At 36.6% G+C, this 26,757-nt stretch overlaps 1 protein-coding gene across 2 annotated transcripts in view; it reads left to right on the top strand.

The window, feature by feature from the left end:
* Positions 1-20,943, top strand: part of RfC4 (replication factor C subunit RfC4) — a 46,474-nt gene extending 25,531 nt beyond the window's left edge. Inside the window, exons 5-10 of one of the 2 annotated variants that reach the window (XM_090371006.1) lie at positions 46-147; positions 3,389-3,489; positions 12,591-12,748; positions 14,709-14,774; positions 20,247-20,441; positions 20,826-20,943. In XM_090371006.1, the coding sequence (XP_090227132.1) occupies positions 46-147; positions 3,389-3,489; positions 12,591-12,748; positions 14,709-14,774; positions 20,247-20,441; positions 20,826-20,939 (736 nt within the window). In that variant the 3' untranslated portion in view covers positions 20,940-20,943. The remainder of the gene's footprint in view (positions 1-45; positions 148-3,388; positions 3,490-12,590; positions 12,749-14,708; positions 14,775-20,246; positions 20,442-20,825) is intronic. The other variant, XM_090371007.1, reaches the window with a different exon arrangement.
* Positions 20,944-26,757: the final 5,814 nt, after the last annotated feature.

Genomic DNA, 26,757 nt, shown 5'->3' with positions numbered 1-26,757 from the left:
AAATGACTGTTTATATCTGCTACATTTTTTTCCCCCTTTTATTAGGGGTATTGATGTTGTGAGAAACAAGATAAAAATGTTTGCCCAGCAAAAGGTCACATTACCAGTAGGAAAGCATAAAATTATTATTTTAGATGAAGCTGACAGGTAAGATTTATGCATGAAAAGTATATATTGATGCTTTTTAAAGAGATTTAGTTCCATTGAAATTTCTGTATATCTCAGTTAATTTTTTGGATAACCTTGTTATTTGTGCTATATACAGAGTTGGTTTTTTTAAAAATTTTTAAATTAAACAAAATAAATGATTGCACGAGCAATACCAGTGCATTGTATTTGTACATAGCCATAATGATAAACTGAAGTTTGTACAGAAATGTATTATGCATTTCATATTGTGAAACAAATCAGAAGGTGCCTCAAATAAACAGTTTGAGTATATTTCTCTGTTTTTCCACAAAGAGAAATATACTCAAATCAAAATTGATTTGAATTTTGAATTTTCTCAAATCATTACCTGAGTTTGATTTCAATCATGGAGAGACCATCTGCTCTTACTTAAGACTGAGTACTCAACTTAACACAGTACTTGGTCTTCAGTGAGAGCAAAGTCTCTCCGTGATCAAAATCAAATGCATCAAAATACCCCTGCAGTCCTGTAGTATACTGAAAGTATACTTTTATCTCAGGTGCTCAAATCACTCCCACTATAAGAGCTTAAATACCAAAAGGCATAGACGGATGACTCCATATAACATGGACATTTCCATAACATGTGGAAGGCATATAACTATCATGCAGTGTTGGCAATAGTTATATACCTTCCATAATACTAAGTTTTTTAGCTTTGGATTTATATAGTGGAACAAATGATAATTTAATATTTCCTATGCATTTTCCTATGTCAGTCTATGAGGCCATCTGTAAACAGTTTCAGGCAAAAAGCATTGAAACAACTATCAGACACTGATGGAATGAAAAAATATGCCTGTAGCTGTTTCTGCTGAAACTGCTATTGTTTGTCACAATGGGATTAGACACACAGTGGGATTAGAATGACCCTCCCCCCCTTTTTAGGGTTTTAGTAGTAGTAATGACAAATAATGCAAGAAAGAAAGCTTATATAGCATTCTTCTGCACATCTATCCTGCAACCATCCTTCCTCAACCGGAATTTATGCTCCCTCTTATGTAGTCTCAGTAAGTGGAAGAATACCGTTAACATTCAGCTTACTCAATCTATTCGAGGCTTTTTAACACCTCAGTCAGATCTCCCTACAGGTGCCTTGTCTCGAGACACTGCAGTTTGCAGAACTGAAGCCTTTCTAGGTAAGAGCACTCTTTTGTTCCCTTCACCAATCTGATTTCCCTTCTCTGCACCCCTTCCAGCAGATCCACATCCTTCCTAAAGTGAGGCCTCCAGACCTGTATACAGTATTCAAGATGCGGCCTAACCATGGCTTTATACAAAGGGATAATCACCTCCTTATCCCTGCTAGCAAGTTTTCTGTATATCATTGACAAAACCCCATGAGGTGTCCTGGCAGAATGTCAGGACAGCTCATTTACTTGTTCTACATGGTTAATAAGTTGGGCACTGTTTCTGCTCAGTTTGTTTCAGCTGTGTTTGCTTCTTATTTTGTTTTTATTTGCTTGCTATTGTTTATGTTCACTAAATTTGCAGGTTTTTTTGTTACTGTTATATTGCATTGTTCCCATTTCATAAAAATGGATCAGTGATTCAACAGTGGCTCATTGAAGTAGAAAAGTAGTGATGTAAACACTACAATTCAGAAGACCAATAAACAGTGAACAGGACTTCAGTGCAGATGTTGAATGCTGATATTGAATGCAGATATTAAATGTGCTGTGACAAATGAATCTCTGAATGCGATGATCTCACATAAGCAGCTGATGATCTCACATAAGTATGACGATGAATGTCTGAAAATGGGATTTTATTGGAATGGCAATCCACTTGCTTATGAGGCCTCCAGCTCAATATAAATAAGTTAGCACAAATCACCAGCCATAAATAGGAATAAGCTTATTTCTTTTTTGTGAAGAGCTTAAATTTCACCATCGGCAATAATCTATAAAAGGTTAAAAAATGTTAATTCGGGAAAATTAATGAATGATGATAAACACACCCACTTGACGTACAGGGTTTTTCACCATATATGGCCCTTATTCTAAGAATTGATTCAAAACTGGAAAAAATGAAAAACCTTTCTATCAACATCTGTCCAATTCTGAGTAGTTATGGAGAAAGCTATGGCATTTTAAAATAGTGTGGAGAGTTTTCAATGGTAAAAAATAATAAAAAAATACAAAATAAATAATAAACAAACATGTATGTTAAGATACATATCTGCTCATTTTTATTAATTTTATTATTTTTATCATTTAAAATTCAAACACTAGCTTCATGACCATTCAGGAACTGAATGGTCATGAAGCTAGTTTTGTCTAGTGTGTTTTGTTTTGTCGAGAACATGTTTGTCTAGTTCTGCCTTTAATCTATTTAAGCTATCAACTTCTACAATTACAGATGGAATTTTTTTTCCAGCAATCAACCACCTTCTATCTATCCTACAACTTGTGCACATCTATCCTACAACTGTGTTTCCTCAATTTGAATTTATGCCCTATCAGGTGATTATTCTGAGCAAGAGGAAGAGGCGCCTCCGTAGCCAGGTGGGAAGGAGCATCAGTGCATAGCACACGCTTCTTGATTAGACTGGGGTTCGAGCCCGTCACCACCAAATATGGAGGATGCGGAAAGGTCAGGGAATGACCACCGCATATCCCGGAGCAATATGGCCTTAGTTGCTAATGCTCCTAAAAACCAAACAACAAACAAACAAACAAGAGGAAGAATCCCTTCAGCATTGAGTATGCTCAACATGTTTACAGAAGTTTTTGTCATTATTTTCAGATCCTGTATCAAACCTGAAAGTATGGTCCATGCATTGTGACAGTCTGTAAAAGTTAAAATGAATACTGACATCTTACTTCAAAGCAGTTAGTATAAGATGAGATTCATATGTGCGAAATATCCAATTGATTGATATGTTGTACGTATGGAGTTTACTAAAGTTGCTTTTTTTTTTTTCTTTTTTCTTTTTTTTTTTTTTTTGATTGGTATGACAGTCCACCAAGAACTAACTTGGATTGGAATACTGCAGTCGGAATCCTTTATACTCTTCCATGTGCACATGTTAAAATGTTCACCAGTTATGAGTCATCAGTTTGACATAAGTGTCCGGACATAATATTGTTTGACTTATAATATAGAGTTACTAATGTTTCATTTTAGTGAGACAGTGTGCTTTTTTTTGTATATATATGTATGTTATTTAATCTGTATATTTTCTATTTCAAAATAGCATGACAGAAGGAGCCCAGCAAGCTTTGAGGAGAACCATGGAAATTTATTCTAAAACAACACGATTTGCTTTAGCCTGTAATACTTCTGATAAAATAATAGGTAATGAATATTTTAATACACGTCTAACTGGTTTGAGTTTCAAAATATATGTGGTACAGGTAACCCTCGTATAACACGATAGTTTGGTTCCAAAAAAATTTTGTGTAATGCGAAACCGTGTTAAAAGAGACTAAGAACCAGTACAAAAAAGGGAGGGTTACGTTCCAAATGCTAACAAAAATACACCATTTTTTTTTATAACTATCGGAAACTTAATTTTTATAGTAGTAATAACTTAATATTAACTTTATTTTTATAATAGTAGTGATTTAAATAGTAATAACTGAACAAATGTCTTACCTTACAAACTGTGATACTTATGTCAGATCATGTACGTTCATTAAATTTTCTTCCTCTTCATCACTGCTAAGCACAATCTCTTCGGCAACATCTAGCTTTCTTGTACCTTCTGCACTCTTCGAAGTCACAATTATTTTTTATGGTCTCAAACAAGCACAAGTTCAATAGCACAGAAAGCCCAGGGATCTCCCAACAAAATACAGTAGACCCACCCTGCTTTAAATGATACTTTAAAATCTGAAGAATATTTTCCAATTAGCAAAATAAAAATAAATTTATGCTTACATACATAGCTTAATTAATACTCTCAGTTATTACAAAATCATTTAACTCTGTGTTAGAGTTTGATAAACATCTGGCCTCTCCTCTTGAATAACTCCCCATGTTTGAATATAGATGCAAAATACTCGTTTAGTTAGCATTAACATTAGTAATGGCATATGATGCAAGAAAGCAAGCTTATACAGTATCAGCCAAAAAAAAACCCTTCTCATTTCACTGATCCATTCACTCCAAATGTTTGTCTAGTTCTGCCTTTAATCTATTTAAGCTATCAACTTCTACAATTACAGATGGAATTTTTTTTCCAGCAATCAACCACCTTCTATCTATCCTACAACTTGTGCACATCTATCCTACAACTGTGTTTCCTCAATTTGAATTTATGCCCTATCAGGTGATTATTCTGAGCAAGAGGAAGAATCCCTTCAGCATTGAGTATGCTCAAACCATTCAAGGCCTTATACACTTCAATCAGATCACCTCATAGGTGCCTAGTCTCCAGACACTGTAATTTGCAAAACTTAAACCTTTCTTTGTAAGAGCAACCAACCCATTTGTTCCATTCACTAATCTTGTTGCCCTTTTCCGTACTCGTTCCAGCAGCTCTACACCATTCTTAAAATGAGGCTTCCAGACCTGTAAACAGTACTCAAGGTGTGGCTTGACTGCCTTTATACAAGGGGATAATCACCTCCTTATCCCTGTAGAAAAATTTGTGTATATCATTGACAAGACCCTATGAGCTACTATTGCAGACCGTCTGCACTGTTCAGAAAACTTCATATCTGACTGCACAATTACCCCTAGGTCCTTCTCATTCTCCACCACTGTCGTGTAGTACCATGCAGTTGATACGTTACTCAGGGGTTATTGCTTACCATATGCAGTACTTCACATTTGTCAATGTTAGACTTCAGTTGCTACATCTCAGCCTGTCTGTTCAACTTTTCTAAATCTTGTTGCAGCAGCATACTGTCATTAGTGTCATTAACAACCCTGCCGACCTTTGTATCGTCTGCAAACTTAGATATTAAGCCTGATATATCATTATTAATATCATTAATAAATAAAAAATGAACAATGGACTTAACATTGAACCCTAGGGTAGTCCACGAAGAACACAGTCCGTTGATTACCACTCTCTGTCTTCTCCAACTCAACCATCCCTTTATCCATAGCAGCAATTTGCCTCCGATGCCACACTGCTCCAATTTGTGCAGCAGTCTTCCATATGCAACAGTATCAAAAGCCTTTCTAAGATCCAAATATATGATATCAAATTATTCTTTGCATCCAGTTCCTCTGTGACCACATCATAGTATCCAAACTAATTGGTCAGACAAGACTTCCCTTTAACAAACCCATACTGTGTCCGAGCTATAACTGAAGTCTTCTCTAGATAATTCTGCAGTGCTTCTTTAACCAGTGTCTCCATTAATTTTCCTGGAACAGAAGTTAAACTAACAGGTCTGTAATTACTTGTCATCCTTTGATTCTCCTTTGTGAATTGGAGTCACATTTGCACATCTCCAGGTACTCAGATACCTCCCCTAAGTCCAAGGAAGCTTTTGCTCATTTCCTTTGCTGCCTCTTTTAATATAACTGGATAGATCCCATCCACCCGAGTTGCCTTTCTTATGTTTATCTTCAACAATTTCTCCTCCACTTTGCTCTCAGTTATTATAAAATCATGTAGCTCACTGCCAGAGTTTAATTCACCTCTGGCATTCCCTCCTGGAATAACTCCTCATGTGTGAATTTAGGTACAAAATACCCGTTTAGTTGTTAGCTATCTGAGCAGGATCATCAACAGTTGAACCATTGTTATCAAGTGGACCAATCTGATTCGTACCCTTCATTCTGGAGTTTACATAAGTAAAGAACTCTTTGCTGTTCTTCTTTGCATCCTTTGTCAAAGATTTCTCAGAATCTGCCTTTGCTTGCCTAACCTCCTTTGTGACTTTGTTACAGACCAGCTTATATCTATCATAGGCTTCCGTGTCACCTGTTAATTTATATGTATCCCATGTGCTGTGTTGGGTACTTTCTTCCCTGCCACATGTCTCATCAGTTCATCTGACATCCATTTAGGGCTAAACATTGAACAATATTTCTTAGTTGGTATGTAAAGCCTAGTAGCTTCTAAGATTAATTCTTTGAATGCTTCTAATTTTGAATTTACTGTTGGTAACATCATCAGTTGGTCCCACTGTATAGAATTTAAATACTGTCTCAGACCACCGTAGTCACCTTTATGAAAGCAAAAACCCTTCCCTCTACCCCTGATGGTAGTTACCTCTTTGAGTAAATCCCACTTCAGCACACTGTGATCATTGCCACCTAGTGGTTGCTTTATCTGTAGATTCTCAATGCATGAAGAATCACTACTGATAATCAGATCAAGAGTATTATTCCCTCTAGTTGCCTCCCAAACATGCTGCTGTAGAAAACAATCATCCAATAAATCCACAAAAGCCTTGCTAGTGTGCAAGTGACCAACCCACAAATTCCAGTCAATATGTGGGAAATTAAAAATCCCTATTATAAGACACTCTGATTTACCTGCCCACTGTATTTCTCTGTACAGTTGTTTATTATACTCATCAGTCATTAGGCCTATAACACTCTCCTACTCTCAATTTTCCTTTCCCAGTGCTTATGTCACACAAAACTCACTTGATACTGCTCTGTCCACTCATGTTGACTGGCTGTACTTTGGATTTTATGTGTTTCTTAACTAATAGCATAACTTTTCCTCCCTTCCTATCCTGTCTATCATTCCTGTACACATTGTACTCCCAAATTCCATTTCTGCATTCCTTATATCTGTGTGACACCACATCTCTGATATCCCAACATTATCTGCCTTTGATGTTTTGAGCAATACCTCAAATTCATCAAATTTATTTACCAAACTCCCAGCATTGGTGTACATGCAAGTATACATGCACCTGTTCCTATTCTTAGCTACCCTAACAACCCATGTGCTTACTTGTACCGCAATGACTCCCAGCAGTCTCTGAAATACCCTGCATCTTGTTTTCCAGGCTGCTATTCATTCCAAGAATCACTTTCACATCTGCCAGTGGCTACTGTTAATCTATTAGTCCTTGTAACCCCCCCACTAGCAGTTTTCCGACCCACCCTAACACTGCCTCAATAGCATCAGCAAATATTCTTGCACCCTTTCTATTTAAGTGTATCCCATCCCTGTTAACAGGTATAGACCAGGCTGAAAAAAATTCTACCCCTTGAGCCTTGCACAATCTTTCCAGGGCTGAATTGATCGACAAGGCTCTCTCATCATATACTCCCTCCTCTCATGTCTGGGCAGAATTGCAGAAACTTTCATATTCAACCCTAACTCACGACTTTTTTACAACTTTGACTTGTTAAGTAATTCGTGGAATTAAATTCCTGGTCTCCTACTCTTAATATCATTAATGCCAACACATACAATATCACCTTTTGTGCACTTAAAAGATAACTGCTCTACATCATCAACCTTTACTCCTGGCAGACATACCCTGATCCTATTCCACCTATTCTTTTTTGCACACTGTGCCTCCGTAGCCAGGTGGGCAGAAGCAGCAGTGCATAGCACGCGCTTCTTGATTAGACTGGGTTTCGAGCCCGTGACCACCAAATACGGAGGATGCAGAAAGGTCGGGGAATGACCACCGCATATCCCCGGAGCAATATAGCCTTAGTTGCTAATGCTCCTAAAAACCAAATAACAATAACTTTTTTGCACAATATATTCCCTGTTTCTCTGAAAATAGAGTCATCGACAACAACTAGTTCCTGTGGGACCAGCGCATTCTGCCTTGGGGGTTGCAGCTGTGTTGCGTGATGTTCAAGTGCAAGATCAGATTAGCATTAGCATTAGTAGAGGCATTTGATGCAAGAAAGCAAGCTTATGCAGCATCAGCCAAAAAAAAAAAAAAAAAAAAACCACTTCCACTTCACCCCTGTTCGTTCAAAATACCTGTCCAGCTGAGCCTTAAACTTATTTAGGCTATCAACTTCCACGACAAGGGATGGAAGTCTGTTCCACCAACCAACCACCCGCTGGCTAAAGGCAAATTTCCGCAAGTCTATCCTACATCTGTCTTTCTTCAATTTGAATTTATGCCCTCTCAGGTGATTATTCTGAGTGAGAGGAAGAATCCCATCAGCATTGAGCATGCTCAACCATTCAAGGATTTATACACCTCTATCAGATCACCTTGCTGGTGCCTAGTCTCCAGACATTGTAATTTGCAAAACTTAAGCCTTTCTTCGTAAGAGCACCCCTTTGTTCCATTCACTAATCTTGTTGCCCTTCTCTGTACTCGTTCCAGCATCTCTACATCCTTCTGAATTGGCACTGAGGGCAAGCTCTGGCATTGATGTGGGCAGCTGAGAGCTTGATGGGCCCCTCAATTTAAATTCTTCCAGGGCATCTATCCAGTCCTTCAAGCTCTTTTATAGGCCCATAACAATGCTGAGTTGGCACCTAATTTTCTCATGCTCCTTACATCGTGCGCACACACAAAGACAATATCATGTCCCATTCCCGATTGCACCACAAACGTCAAACAAGCAGTACATTTCAAAAGGCTGTGGTTCCGAAGAAAACTGTCCCCCCTCAGTTCTTCCGAGCCACAGCACTCCCATTGGCTTGAGCCTTTTGCTTTGCTGCCCTGGTCTAAGTCATGATTTCGATTCAATTTCAATTTAAATACAAAAATGTAACACTAAAGTTATATCCCAATGCACTTATAACACTATATATATATTTCAGTATCGAGTATTATCTCCGAGTTACGTTAATGAATTTCATATCTCCTGTCAAGTTATATATATTAATTTATAATGTTACATTTGTAAAATCTAAGTTGTTATACGTATTTAGTTAACAAATTACGTTTGTAAAATCTAAGTTGTTATAATAGAAATAAATTTAACTATCTAGTGCCACTCACGTGGTTCGAACTCTCCGCAAGCTATCTATGCCAAATCCATTCGGCCAAATATTTCGCCAGCTATCTGAGAATGATCATCTACAGTCACACCATTGACATCAAGTGGACCAATCTGATTCATCCCCTTCCTTTTAGAGTTTATATAAGTAAAGGCATCTTTCTTGCTGTTTTTCTTTCTTTGCATCCTTTGCCAAAGATTTTTCATAATCTGCCTTCACTTGCCTAACCTCCTTTGTGACTTGATTACAGACTAACTTGTATCTACGATAGGCTTCTGTGTCGCCTGATAATTTATGTGCATCCCATGCATTTTTCTTCTCTGCCACTTTTCTTCTTCATATGACATACATTTGGGCCCAAACCTAGAGCAGTATTTCTTATTTGGAACGAAAAGCCTAGTAGCTACCACATTTGCTGTTAGTAACGTCATCAGTTGGTCCCACTGTATAGAACCTAAAAAGTCTCTGAGACCACTGTAGTCACCTTTACGAAAGCATATATACCAAGCATATATATACGAAAACATATATCAAGCTCATCGATGGATGAATCGACCTACCAACATCCGTCTGAAAGATTTAATACTAAGCCGAGAGCTTGATTATGACAACGTAGTTACTGCAATTGCACAGACCATTCCACCATGGTGCATAGTTCAACCCATATATGATATGTAATTTTAAACATGGGGGAAAAACACTCTATCAAGAAAAAACTACCAGCAGTTATATGCAGCATACAAAGAACAATATCCACATCACACTTTCATATATACAGATGGGTCTAAATCAGAGACTTGTGTAGGAGCTGCAATTCATTTTGAGGATCGTACCTTCATCCAACAACTCCCAAAAGAATGCAGTATTTTTACTGCCAAATTACAAGCCATTTCAATGGCTATAAACCAAATCAAACATAAACAGAGAGCAAACAGCATTATTTTCACGGACTCGCTTAGCTCTGTTACTGCCTTGCAGAACGCAAATACCAAAGGACATCCAATCCTATAACATATCCAATTTTCAGTATCAAAGCTATTACAAATAAATCACTATCAGATTCTGCTGGATCCCAGGCCACACAGAAATAATTGGAAAAAAAGAGCAGACAAAGCAGCAAAAGAAGCTTCCACCTCTGATTATGCCTTTCACACAATGCCATATACAGATTACAAGTCCTTGATCCACCAAAGCAGTATAAAACAATGGGAACAACACTGGCTAGATCAGACTAACAACAAACTTCGTCTAATTAAAGAAACACTTCGACTGTGGCCTACTAGCTTCTGATCGAATAGACAGGAAGAAGTGCTCCTCGCTCGATTGCGAATCGGGCATACAAATATGACTCACTCTTACCTACTCGGAGGTGAAGACCCCCTCAATGCCAAAACTGTCAAGTTCCGCTGACTATGCATCACTTCATGGTGAACTGTCTACAATTTCATAGAGAACATCAAAGAGCCTTTCAATAAATAATGAATAAACAAAACAACCTAATGCTTAAAACAATTTTAGATGACCGGCCAAATATTACCGAAGTTTTCTCTTTCCTTAAGTTAACTGGATACTTTCAAAACATATAAAATTAATAGTATACCATTTATAGAGAAGCTACACAAATATATATAGCAGAATCTTGGTTCTGCCATAAACGACAAGGAAAGTGAAAAAATGTTGATATATGAAACTCTCCTACCTAGGCTAGGCACATTATAGCCTTAGCCTCTTGCGCCAATAGCTTTCAAATAACAACAACAACAAATCCTTTTATTCTGATATCAGGCTATGAGGATCCACCTTGCACACAATTTCCTTTTTCCTAAATCCTTATTCAAAATTCAGTGACAGCTATATTTTCTTGTGTTCAACTCATTTGCTAACATTCAAACTGTTACCGTCCAGTTATGTTTTTAAAAAGTTCCTGAACTCTATTGGTGTTTTCATTCAAAGGTACAAAGGCCTACTTTCAGTCATCTTCAACATTTCCCCTTCCATCACAAATATGACCGTACCACTCAAAAATATGAGAACATGACAAAATCTCATCACGCGCAATATGGCCACAGCAGCCGATGCGCCAATAACTAACAAAAAAAAAAAAAAAAACCAGGTTATGTGCCCAATTTATGGGCCTCCATAGTCAAGTGTTCAGGAGGGGGAGTGCAGTAGCACATGCTCTTTGAGTAGACCAGGGTTCAAGCCCCTGACTGCTAGAGTATGGTCGATCTGCCAACCTGCACTGGACCAGTGTGGCAGATTATGGTCCATTTCCCTCAACATGAATCTTTGAGGAGGCTTCCATCCTTCTGTGGGTTGATAATGGCTGCTGCTTTACCTTACCTTTGTGCCCAATTTTAAACAAAATTTAATGTTTGCTGATTGTTTGTTCATATGCATGCAATGCCAGAAATAAGCTGACCAAAATAAGCTGGCATAAAAGCTTTACCAGGAAAGATGGCTGGGCATCTGCAACAGGAATAAATGTGCAGGAATTTGCATGAAAGTAGGAGTCTTCATGTATACATAAAAGATATCACAGGTATTGCCGATTAAAAAAAAAAAAAAAAATCAGTACAACTTTTGAGATACCTTGTAAGTCATGAATAAATCATTTGTTCCTGCTAATTTGAACAGGTGATGGCATTGTATTTTTCAAATAGCATCTCAACTGATTCATAAATTCCTTCATTTCAAAAAAAAAAAAAAATGCCAAATGCTCTACCCTGACACAGGATTCCACTGGAGTTTAAAATGGATAAAAATCATAGCATTAACATAATATGGCTTGGAGTTACACTTCTCAGACTAATACATAAACGGATGATGTATTAAACTAAGTTGTACAGAGCCATAAATTAATGAGTAGAGCAGATATGTATGGCCAAGAGTAATGAGCATAAAGAATAATATTACAGTTAACAAACATCCTGAGTAAGCATCTGGAGACAGACCAGAAGTCTTCTCTAGATGCTTACTCATGTGACATAATATAAGACATCCTTGCTGAAAGAACTGTTTTAAAATTTTGTAGACCAATGCTGTTAAAGGCAACTCATTGCTTGAAGCAGTTCTTACTCATTGTTTGAAGAACAATGAACCAGAAAGAGATGTGTCTATTAAACAGGGAATTTGTGAGAACAGTTCAAGAGAAACTAAAAAAAATGATTTACTTTGCATCAGTTAGAGATTTCTGTCATAGCTTGTGAATACATTTTTAAGAAGTTTCCATTGAAAAGCTAAAAATGCATGTTGCCAAAATTGTTCCCTTCATCCTGTCTGTGAAGGAAGATGAAGTTCAGACACTTCGGATGAATGATATTTTAGCTATTACTTCAATAGAAGATAGGTTTGATACCAAACAGGCTAAATTAATCATCATCGTGACATGATAACCACAATAAATTAAAAACAAAAATAGTACCTGTGATGGATAAGCACTCGTATGTCAGGTCGGGTATTATCTTCATTGCGGATTTGTCAAGACATAAATTATGGCTTATTTTGCTAATTTGTCTTAAATATAACATGGTCTTTTCTATTTTATTTTAAGAACCAATTCAATCTCGTTGTGCCATGGTCAGATTTGGCAAATTGCCAGATGCACAAATCCTATCTAAAGTCATGCAAGTATGTGAAAAAGAAGATGTGAGTCACACAGATGATGGACTGGAAGCTATTGTGTTCACAGCTCAAGGTGACATGAGACAGGTATATGCTCTATAATCTTAGAAATCATTAATTAAAAAAAAAAAAATGGTTAATGAAATAGCTTCACTAATGTAAATTAGTGCTTCCATTATTTTACTTACTATACTACTGTCATCTTTTGTTTATTGTTAATGGAAAGTTATTGCTGAAACTGTTGCCAAATTATGACTAGCGAAATCCTAATTCAAATCTATTACTTTTCATTTGTCGATGCTTTTGTTTCAGGTAATTATTTTATTTTTTTCAGTGTTCATCTGGGTTTGGGTTAGCATTAGCAAAGGCACATGATGCAAGAATGAAGTTCACAAAGGGTCTTTGGTTTCTTTCTGGCAACTGCAGATTCCACACGATGCCAACAGTTCTCTATAGGATTCAGGTCCAGGCTGTTACCTGGCCAGCTAAGAGTTGTAATGGACCGTTCTTCCAACATTGAACCAGACAAATGTAAACACATTACTGTCGAACCTCTAATGCAGAAATGAAGCTAAAGTAACTAGTGCCTACTTACACTTTTCGCCCAATGTCAAGGAGCAGATTGTAATGGTCTCTAATGGCAGATTGTAATGGTCTCTAATGGTTGGCAGCAATTTGCCTTCCAATATAGCCAGTTATCCACTGGCATTTACGGAACCTCTTATAAACTGCAGGTGACCTACTCCGCGATACGAAATGCACCCCCATATCATTTGGCTGGTAGGGAATTTCACTGTAGACACCATACAGTCTGGATGGTATTCTTCACCACATCTACGGCGAATCGTTTGCCTCCCATCAGAACCATGCAGGTTGAATTTCTTCTCATCCAAGAAAATAACTGACTTCCACTGCTCGGGGGTTCATTTGACATGCTCCTTGCAGAAAATTAATTGGGCCTTTTTCATTTTTTATGTGAGGGGCTTCTTCTTAGGATGACAGGCTACAAGTCCATTTTTGAAGAGGCGTCTTCTGACTGTTACTGCACTTGCTACCACTCCTGTATGTTCTTCCCATTTTCTTTTCAGCTCAGATGAAGCTTTATGGTTTTTAAGGCATAAGTACTTCAAAACACGGTTCTGTTTTGCGTAGAGACTCATTTGCATCCGGTTCCTTTTTTCCTATCAGCAGAACCAGTATTCTTCCTGTTTGGAAAGAAATCTACTCACTGTCGACTGATAACAAGACACTCTGTAAGCAATATGACGAGAAGAACATCCTGCCTCACGTGAAGTAACAATAGCACTCTTTCTTTGTGGCGCCAACTGCACATAATTTGCCATCCTGATACAAGCAAGGAATGACTGCAACTCTTGCAGAGTGTGCTTATGTAGCTGAAAGTAACAGCTGATGCAGTATTATGTCACACCTATGTGTGTCAATCTTATCTGATGCAATCTGTAAGAAATATTGCCATATACTTATGTTATTCGGACGACAATTACAATTTTAAGGGGTGATGCACTTTCTTTGAATACCAGTGTATACTCCAAGGACCTAGTATATCCTTATACTTTTTTTTTTTGCATTTAGTGGAAGCCATTGTACTTAGAACGGGATTTCTTTTCTGTTGTGGCAGTTCTAATGAAATACTGTTAAACAGTAGTTACAGCAGTACTATTGTACTGCTGTAACTACTGTTTAACTATTGTAACTACTGCAGCAGTACTATTGTAGTAAGGTAATGCATTGTAATTCAAACCATTCTCATTTCACGAAGCCAGGATTAATTCTTTTTTTATTCAGGAGGGATCTTCTCATCTATGTACAATCCTCAGTTAGAAGCTTAGCTCAAGCACATTCCTTGCTTATTCATCACCAAAGCGCAATTCTTAATACCTTGCTCTAGAATTTTCTTGAGGAAATGGCTGTTTTTAAAAGCATTTAATAGTGTTTTATGTATATATAATTCTGACTTATGAATTCTTGGTTGGCAGAGTTTTTATTTATTGTTTCTATGTATTTATTTATTTTTTAACTTTTGTAGGCCCTTAATAACCTTCAATCAACATATGCTGGTTTTGGCCACGTTAACAGTGAAAATGTGTTTAAGGTAAGTTATTAGAATACAGTAGTGGACTGTACAGTGGGCCATATTCAAAGTTAGATTTGTTTCGTGGGCCGCACTGATTGATTCGAGAAAAATTAGTGTGTTACATTTTCAATGAAGTGTGTTGCACATACACCGAGGTCAAACAGAAGGTGTGCCATAATTGGAGTCCCAGAACATTTTGATAACACCTTGTAATTTATACACAGACTTCTGGTTGGGTGTGCACATATTTGATACAAAACATAGATAAAAGAAACAGAATTCACGACACCAACCCGTAGCTTCATAACTTCAACACACATTTTTGCCATGGCGAGTGCCACAATCTTTTAAAATTGTTTATTTCCACTCATTTTAGTGTTGAATGTATACAGTTCTTGGAATTAACAAAATTTCAAATGCTGTTTTAGCATTAGCATTAGTAGAGGCATTTGATGCAAGAAAGCAAGCTTATGCAGCATCAGCCAAAAAAAAAAAAAAAACCCACTTCCACTTCACCCCTCTGTTCGTTCAAAATACATGTCCAGCTGAGCCTTAAACTTATTTAGGCTATCAACCTCCACTACAAGGGATGGAAGTCTGTTCCACCAACCAACCACCCGCTGGCTAAAGGCAAATTTCCGCACGTCTATCCTACATCTGTCTTTCCTCAATTTGAATTTATGCCCTCTCAGGTGATTTTTCTGATCTAGAGGAAGAATCCCATCAGCATTGAGCATGCTCAAACCATTCAAGGCTTTATACACCTCTATCAGATCACCTCGCTGGTGCCTAGTCTCCAGACACTGTAATTTGCAAAACTTAAGCCTTTCTTCGTAAGAGCACCCCTTTGTTCCATTCACTAATCTTGTTGCCCTTCTCTGTACTCGTTCCAGCAGCTCTACATCCTTCTTGAAATGAGGCCTCCAGACCTGTATACAGTACTATAGGTGTGGCCTGACCATTGCCTTATACAAGGGAATAATCACTTCCTTATCTCTGCTGGAAAAATTCCTGTATATCATTGACAATACTCCATGAGCTACTCTTGCAGCCCGTCTGCACTGCTCAGAGAACTTCATATCTGCCTGCACAACCACCCCCAAGTCCCTTTCATTCTCTACCACTGTCAGTGTAGTACCACAGAGTTGATACGTTGCTCTGGGGTTGCTGTTTCCCATGTGTAGTACTTTACATTTGTCAATGTTAAACTTCATTTGCCACCTCTCAGCCCATCTGCTCAACCTTTCCAGATCCTGTTGCAGTAGCATAGTGTCAGTAGTGTCCTTGACAACCCTGCCAACCTTTGTATCGTCTCCAAACTTGGACATTAAGCTTGATATACCATCATCAATATCATTTATAAATACAGAAAACAATAATGGACCCAACACTGAGCCCTGAGGGACTCCACTAATAACATTAGTCCACGATGCGCAGTGTCCATTGATTACCACTCTCTGTCTTCTCCCCCTCAACCACCCCTTTATCCATAGCAGCAATTTGCCTCCAATGTCACACTGCTCCAATTTGTGTAGCAGTCTTCCATGTCAAAAGCCTTTCTAAGATCCAAGTATATAATATCAAAGCTATTCCCTGCATCCAGTTCTTTTGTGACTGCATCATAGTATCCAATCAAATTGGTCAGGCAAGACTTCCCCTTAACAAAATCATGCTGTGTCGGAGCTGTAACTGAAGTCTTGTCTAAATGATCCTGCAGTGCTTCCATTAATTTTCCTTAAACAGAAGTTAAGCTCACAGGTCTATAATTACTTGTGTCAGCCTTTGATCCTCCTTTCTGAATTGGGGTCACATTTGCACATTTCCAGTCTATGGGTACCTCCCCTGAGTCCAAGGAAGCTCTCATAATTATGGCTAAGGGTTTGCTTACTTCCTTTGCTGCCTCCTTTAATATAACTGGATAGATCCCATCCACCCCGCGCCTCCGTAGCCAGGTGGGAAGGAGCAGCAGTGCGTAGCACACGCTTCTTGATTAGACCAGGGTTCGAGCCCGTCACCACCAAATACGGATGATGCGGAAAGGTCAGGGAATGACCACCGTGTATCCCGGAGCAATATGGCCTAAGCTGCTAATGCTCCTAAAAACCAAAACAACAACAACAACAACCCATCCACCCCGGGTGCCTTTCTTGTGTTTATCTTCAACAGTTTCTCCTCCACTTTACTCCCAGTTATTTCAAGATTCTTTAGCTTACTGCTAGAGTTGAATACACCTCTGGCATTCCCCTCGCTGAATAACTCCTCATGTGTGAATGTCGATGCAAAATATTCATTTAGTTTGTTAGCTACCTGAGCAGGATCATCAACAGTTGACCCATCAATATCAAGTGGACCAATCTGATTCATCCCCTTCCTTCTAGAGTTTACATAAGTAAAGAACTCTTTGCTGTTTTTCTTTGCATCCCTTGCCAAGGATTGCTCGTAATCTGCTTTCGCCTGCCTAACCTCCTTTGTAACTTGGTTGCATATCAACTTGTATCTATCATAGGCTTCTGTGTCATGTGTTAATTTGTAAGTATCCCATGCATTTTTCTTCTCTGCCATATGCCTCATTAGTTCATCTGACATCCATTTTGGCCTAAACCTTGAACAATATTTCTTAGTTGGTATGTAAAGCCTAGTTGCTTCCAAGATAAGTTCTTTGAATGCTTCCCATTTTGAATTTGCTGTTGGTAACATCATCAGTTAGTCCCACTGTATAGAATTTAAATACTGTCTCAGTCCATCGTAGTCGCCTTTACGGAAGCAATAACCCTTCCTTTTACCCCTAATGGTAGTTACCTCTTTGAGTAAATCCCACTTCAGCACACTGTGATCACTGCCACCTAGTGGTTCATTTATCTGCAGATTCTTAATGCATGAAGAATCACTGCTGATAATCAAATCAAGAGTATTACTCCCTCTAGTTGCCTCCCGAACATGCTGATGTAGAAAACAATCATCCAATAAATCCACAAAAGCCTTGCTAGTGTGTGAGTGACCAACCCACAAATTCCAGTCAATATCTGGGAAATTAAAATCTCCCATTAAACTTTTCATCTTCCTCATTTATTCATTCAACTGCCGTTTTCTGGAACAACCTTCCTTCATACATATTTCCTGAAAATTACAATCTACAGAAGTTCAAGTCCAATGTCAACAAATATCTTCTTTCGTCTTCTCGACCTCCAACCCAAGCACGGTACTAAGTACTATAGGTTCTAATACCTCTCGTGTTTGGGGTTCTCATAAAAAAAAAAAAAAAAAACTTGGTTTTTATGTGTTTCTTAACTAATAGCATAACCCCTCCCCATCCTTTCTGTAGATGTTGTACTCCCCAAATTGCAGTTCTGTGTGACACCACGTCTCTGATATCCAACAATATCTGCCTTCGATGTTTTGAGCAATACCTCAAATTCATCAAATTTATTTACTAAACTCCTAGCATTGGTGTACACGCAAGTATACCTTCACCTGTTTCTATTCTTAGCTACCCTAACACAACCCATGTGTTTACTTGTACCGCAATGGCTCCCAGCAGTCTCTGAAATACCATGCATCTTGTTTTTCAGGCTTCTGCTCATTCTAATAGAAGCAGTGCAAGAATCTCTTTCACATCTGCCAGTGCCTACTGTCAATCTATTGGTCTTTGTCTCCCCCCAAGCTAGCAGTTTTCCGACCCACCTAACAATGCCTCGATAGCATCAGCAAATATTCTTGCACCCTTTCTATTTAAGTGTATCCCATCCCTTTTAGTTCATTTTCTGCAGGGAACCATATAAAAATTATTCATGGGCTGGTCACTACTGAAGTAGATTATCATTGTTCATTAACATGGTTTATAAATGAGCAGTACATAATTCAAAGAATACTGGTAATTAAAAAAGTTACCTCATTTTAATAGTAGTTAATAGCAGAAACACAATATATGCATAGCTGGGTTCCCACCCATTTGTTATATAAGAGGCTGCCACGTGTGGTTGATAATCTGCTCAGGAAAGGAAAGTAGAAATCATACTGAAGGCAACCGAGCCTTTCAAATTTTAATGTTGCTACATATTGTTTTGTATTGTGAAATGTTTCAGATGTAAGGTAATCAGGCACAGTACAAGATGTTCATGAAAAGGAAATGGCAATTGTATATGTGCTTGTTTGAACAGCAAGAAAAGTGTGCTGATAAAATAATTTCTGATCATTTTGAGTGCATTAATTTCTACTCACAATTGATTCTATTTTAGACCATTATCTTCATTAAAACTTTTTATGTATTGGTGACACCAATGGCAATAGATTCATAATCCATTTGCATTTTCTCTGCAAGACTATCCATTTAGATGCATTACTTCAAATTTAAGCACTAAATGTTTTATTTCATTTGTCATTCTCCATGTAATCTTTCTGTAACATTTTTGAAAATTGCTATTAATGATCCCCAACTTTTCACTGCCATCCATGTTACCGCTCAATAGAACTGTCAAATGATCCTTACTTTTCTAGTTCCCTTGACATGGTTTACATTTAGGAGCTTAGGTTTTATCTGGCAAAGATGAAACCTGTATAAATTAAAAATATCAGAATCTTTGTATTGAACAAGGACAGTGGGGAGAATTGTTTCCTTCCATTCAGCTGTTATGGTAAAAGCACTCTACCAAACATCCTAATTTTTTAAAAAAATTCTAAAGACAGAATATTGGAAGGAAATTTTTAAGGAATAGGCCGGATATCAGAAGATTGCATAAACATGCTTGTTTCAATCAAGTTAACCTTGCCACTTCCATTTTTTCGAAATCAGGATATTGCATTTTTCTGTTTGGAGCACTCTACCACTGCAAGAATGCTATTCAGTTTTCCCCAAGGATGTGTTCTTTAGCAAAACAGGCTTTGATAATCCCAAACACTGAAACTGGTTTGTTAGTTCTTGCCTACTTGATTGAGAATAATGCCCTTTCTTTTGAAGGTTGTGGCTCCGTTTACTACTTGCAACATGCAGTACTATTGCAAACGTACTACGCTACATGTACATGTAGTATGTGTGCATAACACATTTGTTAATGAGCTTCTAAAAATGAAACAAACTCCAAAAAATAGTACTGTTTCCAGTCAGCTTTATTCTTTGGAAAGTGATGAATTAAGGAATAAAAATTTATAAAAACCAATGGAAGGGCAGACAAGACTAAAAAATTTTTGAAAAAGCAGCGTGAATTAGCAGATAATAAATTTGCCAAGATTATACTGTAATCAGTATTTTAGCCTGTTGTAAATCTAGATCTTAATAAATGGCATTATACAATTGCTGCTTATCAGTAATTTTACTTTTTTTTTTTTTTTACTTTGCATTCTGCAGTAATGGAAGTGATTATGTTTGTTAATTTTGGAATATTTATCATATATATTAGAATTGCAATTAACAAAACATTACTACTATGTTCAATACAGTATTTGATTTCTTTAAAAAGTCCAGGCTTTTATTATTTCTCAATAAAAATGTTTTAGGTATGTGATGAGCCTCATCCTTTACTTGTTAAAGATATGTTGCAGCATTGTGTTGTTGGAAAGTTGGATGATGCTTATAAAATTATGGCCCATCTGTGGAAGTTAGGCTACTCTTCTGAAGATATCATCAGCAATGTGTTTAGGGTATGCAAGAATCATAATATGCCTGAATATTTGAAGTTGGAGTTTATCAAAGTGAGTTTTCGACTTTATTTTTATTAATTTATGCTAAGGTGTAGATTTTAAGATAAGAACTCAAATTACTTCTATTCCCAGTCTGACAACAATCTAGTTTTGACTTTAAAAGTGATTTAAGATCTGGTGACAGTTTTTCTGTATGATACAAATTTTTGTTGTGAGTTAGTATTTTAGGTAGCAAAGGGTATAATCAAGAGGTCATAATTGATTATTTTCGTTATGGCATATCATTCGAGTAGTATAACTGAATGATTAGTAGATATAACTACTAATAATTCAATTATGCCCATCACTAATTTTAGGGAGTACAGTATTTAATATGACTACTTTACTTAATGTTGTTCATTAAGAATAATTTTTTTTTTTTTTTTTTGGTTCTAGGAAATTGGATATACTCATCTGAGGCTTGTGCAGGGGGTCCAATCTCTTTTACAGTTATCAGGATTGCTAGCTCGCTTATGTAAACACAGTAAAGCTGTTATTGCTACTGATTAATATAAAGCACCTCAATTTTATTTATTTTTTTTGTGTGTGTATCCTTTGCAATGTATTTAAATAAATGTATATTTAATAGTCATGATTATAATTTTTTTTTTATAGGCTTTAAACTATAGTAAAAGTTATTTTGGTATTTAATCATCTAGTTGGCTTTGTGAATTTAGATAAATTTAAAATTTTTGGATCATACTTGATTCAAAAGATATTACTGAAGAGAAAAAGATCAAACCATGGGATAAATTTGGATACTATCTGTATTACTGAAGTATACTATTATTGAGGTATTTTGCATACTTGATATAGAAAATATCAAGTATGCAAAAGTGGGAGTGGTAGATGACAAGAGGCCTGAAAATGCTTTGGTAGCTTCATGGTGCTTTATGTTGCCCACAGGTTGGACAAGTCACAGATTGGATTAGGCCAGAGGTCCAAAACTCTGATAAAACTTACCCCCCAAATATTTCATAAATTTTGCCCCCTGCCTTCTAGAAGAAGTGTAAATACAGATTTGACAAAATTTCTAAAACCACTGAGGCTTTCCAAGTTTGAATTCAGTGGTACACAATGTCAACCATGTAAAGGATTTTAAAAAGTTTACCCATATTTTGTTAAAAAAGTTGCTCTGTACAATCAACGTGCACCACAAAAAAAAAAAAAAAAAAAAACCTAGTGTGTGTGGGGGGGGGGGGGGGGACCTATTTGCAAACCTCTGTAATAGATATTAACAGTATGATTTTAGGTCAAGCAGGGAATTCCAGGATCCAAAATTTGCGCCAGGACAAATTATACAGAAGCCAGTCATGGAAAATAACAATCCTGTTATTTAGAAATTGTTACTCTTGAAAAAAAGCATGGAAGCATATACTCGTGAAAAAAAGGATACAAAGGATCCTTTAAGGGAATAACAACTTGGTAATAAAAATGGCAAATCTGAGAATTGAAGAAAGCTTTTAAAAAACTTTTTGGAGTACTGCACTATATATTGCAGTACTCCAAACCACTACTTCTTATAGTTTTTGTGGGCCATGTAATGAAACAATATAAATTATTAATAAAATTTAGTGTTGGAGATATAAAAATTGGATCATTGCAAGAGCCACCAACATTAGATATAGGTTGCAGATAATTTGGCATGAAAACTGATTAGTTTTCATGCTAAAACTAATGGCATGAAAGTTTTGCCATTAACATAAACTAAATTCCCTAAGAATGAGCTGTTTTTCCACATGCGTAGGTACTCCCTATAGCAAATTTTCTGTGGAGTGGAGTGAGTTTCTTTATGAAAATTTGAAGTTTTGTTTGTTATTATTATTGTTTGTTATTTGGTTTTTTTTTTTAGGAGCATTAGCAACTAAGGCCATATTGCTCCGGGATATGCGGTGGTCATTCCCTGACCTTTCCGCATTCTCCGTATTTGGTGGTGACGGGCTCGAACCCCGGTCTAATCAAGAAGCGTGTGGTATGCACTGCTGCTCCTTCCCACCTGGCTACGGAGGCGCCTTGAAGTTTTGTAAAAATAAAAAACTTTGTACATAATGCTTTTAAGTACTAATTTCTTCTTATTTTTATTGTACTGTCCAGCATTTGAGTAAAATAGTAAAATCCCAAATCAAAACTAAAAAAAAAAACTCATTGTTACTCTAGATCAGATTCCAGAGAATAATTTCTTCAGTTCCAAATCTTTTGCACACCAAAATCAGACAACAGTGGCTGTCAGGTCTAATGTTTACCTCTAATTATTAAACCCATTTTCACATTGTCATCTATTGAACTGTTTAGTATTGGAAACACAACTAAGCAACAGCAGCCTTACTTGGCAAATTTGACAATTCATATAAAAACAGACATTTAAATTATACATTAAAAAGCATCGATCTACATAAGGACTACTTAGATTTTTGTATACACTCATGAAAAGACTAAAAGAATTCAAATCTGATATCAGAGTAATATTAACATTAGCTTTACTTTAATAAACCAAATATTTGATTATTGATGTTTGATTCTCATGAATATGTATACATTTGATTTCTTTTCGTCTTTATTCTTCCTTTTCAAAATGTAACTCATCCATTTAAACGTTATGTATAAAGCATATACAGTGAAACTTCCCTTTAACGGACAGCCATGGGGAACGAAAATGTGTCCGTTAGAGAGAAGTGTCCGCTAACAAGTCTGAGGGAGAAAAAAAAAAAGAAAGAAAAATCGTTAAACGTTTAATGTAAAATTAAATTAAAATATATACAGATTTTGAACAATATTTTTGTAAATAATATACATACAATTGTGCTATGCATATTATGACTTTATCTTAAGAAAAATGCATACAGTAATCACTTATTTTCTTCTGCACCTTCTTCCGGCTGATAATTTTGTTTTCAACATTTGTTTGGAGTGAAGAAACCATCGAAAGTCCTTCCGTATCTTCTTCAACGGCAAAAAACATTTTTAAACGATTGATTCGTATGAGCGCTTCTTCTATTTTCATCGGTGGTGCGTCGTTAATATGTTCTTCGACAGAATGACCTCCTTCCATTTCTTCATCCTCATGAGGAACTTCTTGAAAAATATCGATGATGATGTCATTGATATCTAGAGCACCATCTTCTGTATCTTTGTAGCCAGGGTCACTTGTAGCGGAAGTATCGTACATTATCAATAGATGTTGAAGTTCTTGTTCTTCTTGGTGCTCCACATGCTGTTCACAATTTTGCATTTGAGAAGCCAGACTTTACAAAACAGTTCACGACAGTTTGTTTTCTAATTGCTTTTACTGAAGAGGAAATCCATTGAATCGCATCTAGGATGCTGACTTTCTTTGCAAGGTCACTCGCACATGTTACATCGTACATGTTTGCAATGAGATGTCTTAAAACACGTTTTCTGTAGTGAAGTTTAAAATTTTTTATTATCCCTTGATCCAAGGGCTGACACTCTGCAGGTGTGTTTGGTGGCAGAAAAATGATTTGAATGTTGGACAATTCAATGTGCGGGTGAGATCCAGCATTATCCCTGAAAAGAATAATTTTTCTGTTATGACGAATCATGTTTTGGTTAAATTGACTTATCCATTCGCTCGTGATATCTCGTGTCATCCACGCTTTTTTATTAGACTTCCAGTCAACATCCAAAAGAGTCAACTTTATGCCCTTGAAACAACGAGGATTTTGTGGGTTTCCTATAACAAGAGGTTGTTCAAAGTCTCCCAGCATATTTGTACACAATAGTACAGTCAAGCGTTCCTTAGAAATTTTTCTGCCCTGGCACTTTTCGTTTTTTAGACTCGTTTTTTCAGGAAGAGCTTTAAAAAAACAACCCTGTTTCGTCACAGTTGTAAATATCCTTAGCTTCAAAATCACGACATAAATCTTCCAATTTGACGGTCCACTCTGTTACAACCCCAGTATCAACAGATCCACTTCCAAGAAATTTTATGCCGAGTTTTGAACTTGTCTAGCCATCCCACAGAAGCTTTGAACTCATTTACTCCCATAGATTTCGCAACCTCCAAAGCTTTTTCCCTAATAATAGGCCCATTAATGGGAATTTTTTTAGCACATGCGTGACAAATTTGAAGTCCAACAGTTTTCGGGAATGATTTTTGAACCTGATCATTTCCGTGTTGCCAAAATTGTTTGAGCAGTTCATGTTTTTTTTTTTTCTTTAGGATGTCGCTTACCTGTGTCTTCCCGATTTTGAATTTGCGAACACTTTTTTTGCCGATCATACGCATTAATGAGTTCGACTTTATCTTTTAAAGTTAAATGTTTACGAGAAGACATTGTGCACTTCACACGACACTGAACAAAACTGAAACTGAAAAGACGAAAGGCCGACCATATTCCCCTCCCCCCGGCACAGTAATAATCAGAAGTTTTACACGTGCCTTAAAATTCTTGAAAAAGGGTTTAGAACCGCGACGTAAACCTTGATAAAATTCAGAGAATCGGAAATAGAAGATAAACACACGATTGAGGCAATACGTGAAGAAAAGTTCCTAGAAAAAGGGCCGTGAGCTCTCCCGCAGTCCGTTGTGGGGAGATCAAATTAAGTGCTAATCTAAACGAAACTGCAGATTGCCTGTCCGCGTCCGTTAAAGAGAATGTCCGCTAGACAGAAGCTGCAAACACGTTAAAACCAATGGAGGTGAGTTGGGGAATTTGAAAATGTCCGTTAACGAGAGGTGTCCGTTAGGAGAAGTTTCACTGTACATAGATCATTCTTTATATATATATCAGATTATTATATGAAAAGAATGCATCTTTGTTACATTCTTCCATGTATATTCTGACTTATGTACCTTGACAATGCTAGCTGTGTTTCTGAGAAAGAAGCACCTACCCTTGTGGTACACCGCAATCATTCCTCTTTCAGACACCAAAAGATTACAGCAATTTCCTGTTTACAATTGGAATTTTGTAACTGACAGAATTCTTACTGTAAAGCTTCTTCAAACTGTTGCCTGAAATTTTTCTTATGGTAATGCATAATAGGGCATGCAGTGTTGGCCAACCCTACAGCATTGTGCCATGCACAACTCTTGTTAGTGGCAGACTTCTACTGCTGTGGATAAAAAAAAAAAAAAAAAAAAAAAAAAAAAAAATTCGGAAATATATAGTTTTTAAATTTCACTTTTGTTGATAAAAATTATAACCCAGATTTCAAGGTGATGGAATCCATACTTCACTTGTCTATTTCCATGGGAGAAACCAGTAAAATTTTTTTCTTTCTAGATCAGACCTACTCTTATACATTCCTTTTAATTCTTTCCAGAAACCTTTTTCTAGAAAGGATTATAGGAATTACTATTTAGCTCTGCCTTACCTTCATTATATGAGACACCAACTACTACTCTCCCATTGAGATGTACATGTAGAACAATAAGCAGTGCAGTCAGTCTAACAGTATTAGTAATCATTTGATTGACCTTATCTGTGGCCTGTAAAAATTAGTAATCCCTTCTATAATAAACCAATGAGTAACTCAATGAAGACAGGAAAACACCTCTTTTTGTAGACTGTTACTGGCTACAAATTAAAGGTGTTAAATTATTTCAAGAACATGGAAACAGAGCAGCTGAAAGATATTTTGGTCTTCCTCCAAATGTAAAAAATAATAATAATACCATTATTTGTGAATTTGTATTTCAAATACATGCAATGAAATATTTTTTCCAAAATTTTCTTTTTGAAAATCTGAGTGAGTGGGTCTTTTAATGTCTGGCAATTATGTTTTACAGTCCATTAATGTTTTTTTTTTAAATGTACAAGGTAGTAAAATTTACAGCTGAATGTACTCCTAACTTAGCTAATGTCTGGCAACTATATTTTATGATCCATTAATGGTTTTTTTTTTATGTACAAGTAGTAAAATTTACAGCTGAATTTATTCCTAACTTAACTACAAACGGATACACAGAAGCACTGTTTATCATCTTAAAAATTGCTTATTTACAGTACACTTGAGTTATCTTTAATATTAAGCAACTACAATCAGCAGTTTAATTAGGTAAATAAATTTTCAATCTAATGTAAAGTATAATGTATGACATTAATTTCATATTTGTAAGACTACTCAACCCTAAATATTACATAGTAATATGATAGGGTAAAGTCAGTTTTTGTTTGTAATGTTCATTGATTAACCCAAGTTTTCAGAAAATAAATTGCTGGAGTTTTTGCTGAATTTTATTCTTAGACTGAGTATATTTATCATGCAAAACTATAGTTATTATAAATTCTAGCAAAAACAAATTGTGAATTGGAACCAGTTGTCTTTTTCTTTCTCATAATTACCTATTACCAGCATATATTAG

This window comes from Mastigoproctus giganteus, chromosome 3 (genome assembly GCF_048544385.1).
Source record: "Mastigoproctus giganteus isolate SK-2022 chromosome 3, ASM4854438v1, whole genome shotgun sequence".
NCBI lineage: Eukaryota > Metazoa > Arthropoda > Arachnida > Uropygi > Thelyphonidae > Mastigoproctus > Mastigoproctus giganteus.
Note: the sequence above shows the minus strand (reverse complement) of the source record. Positions and strands in the feature narration are given on the sequence as shown.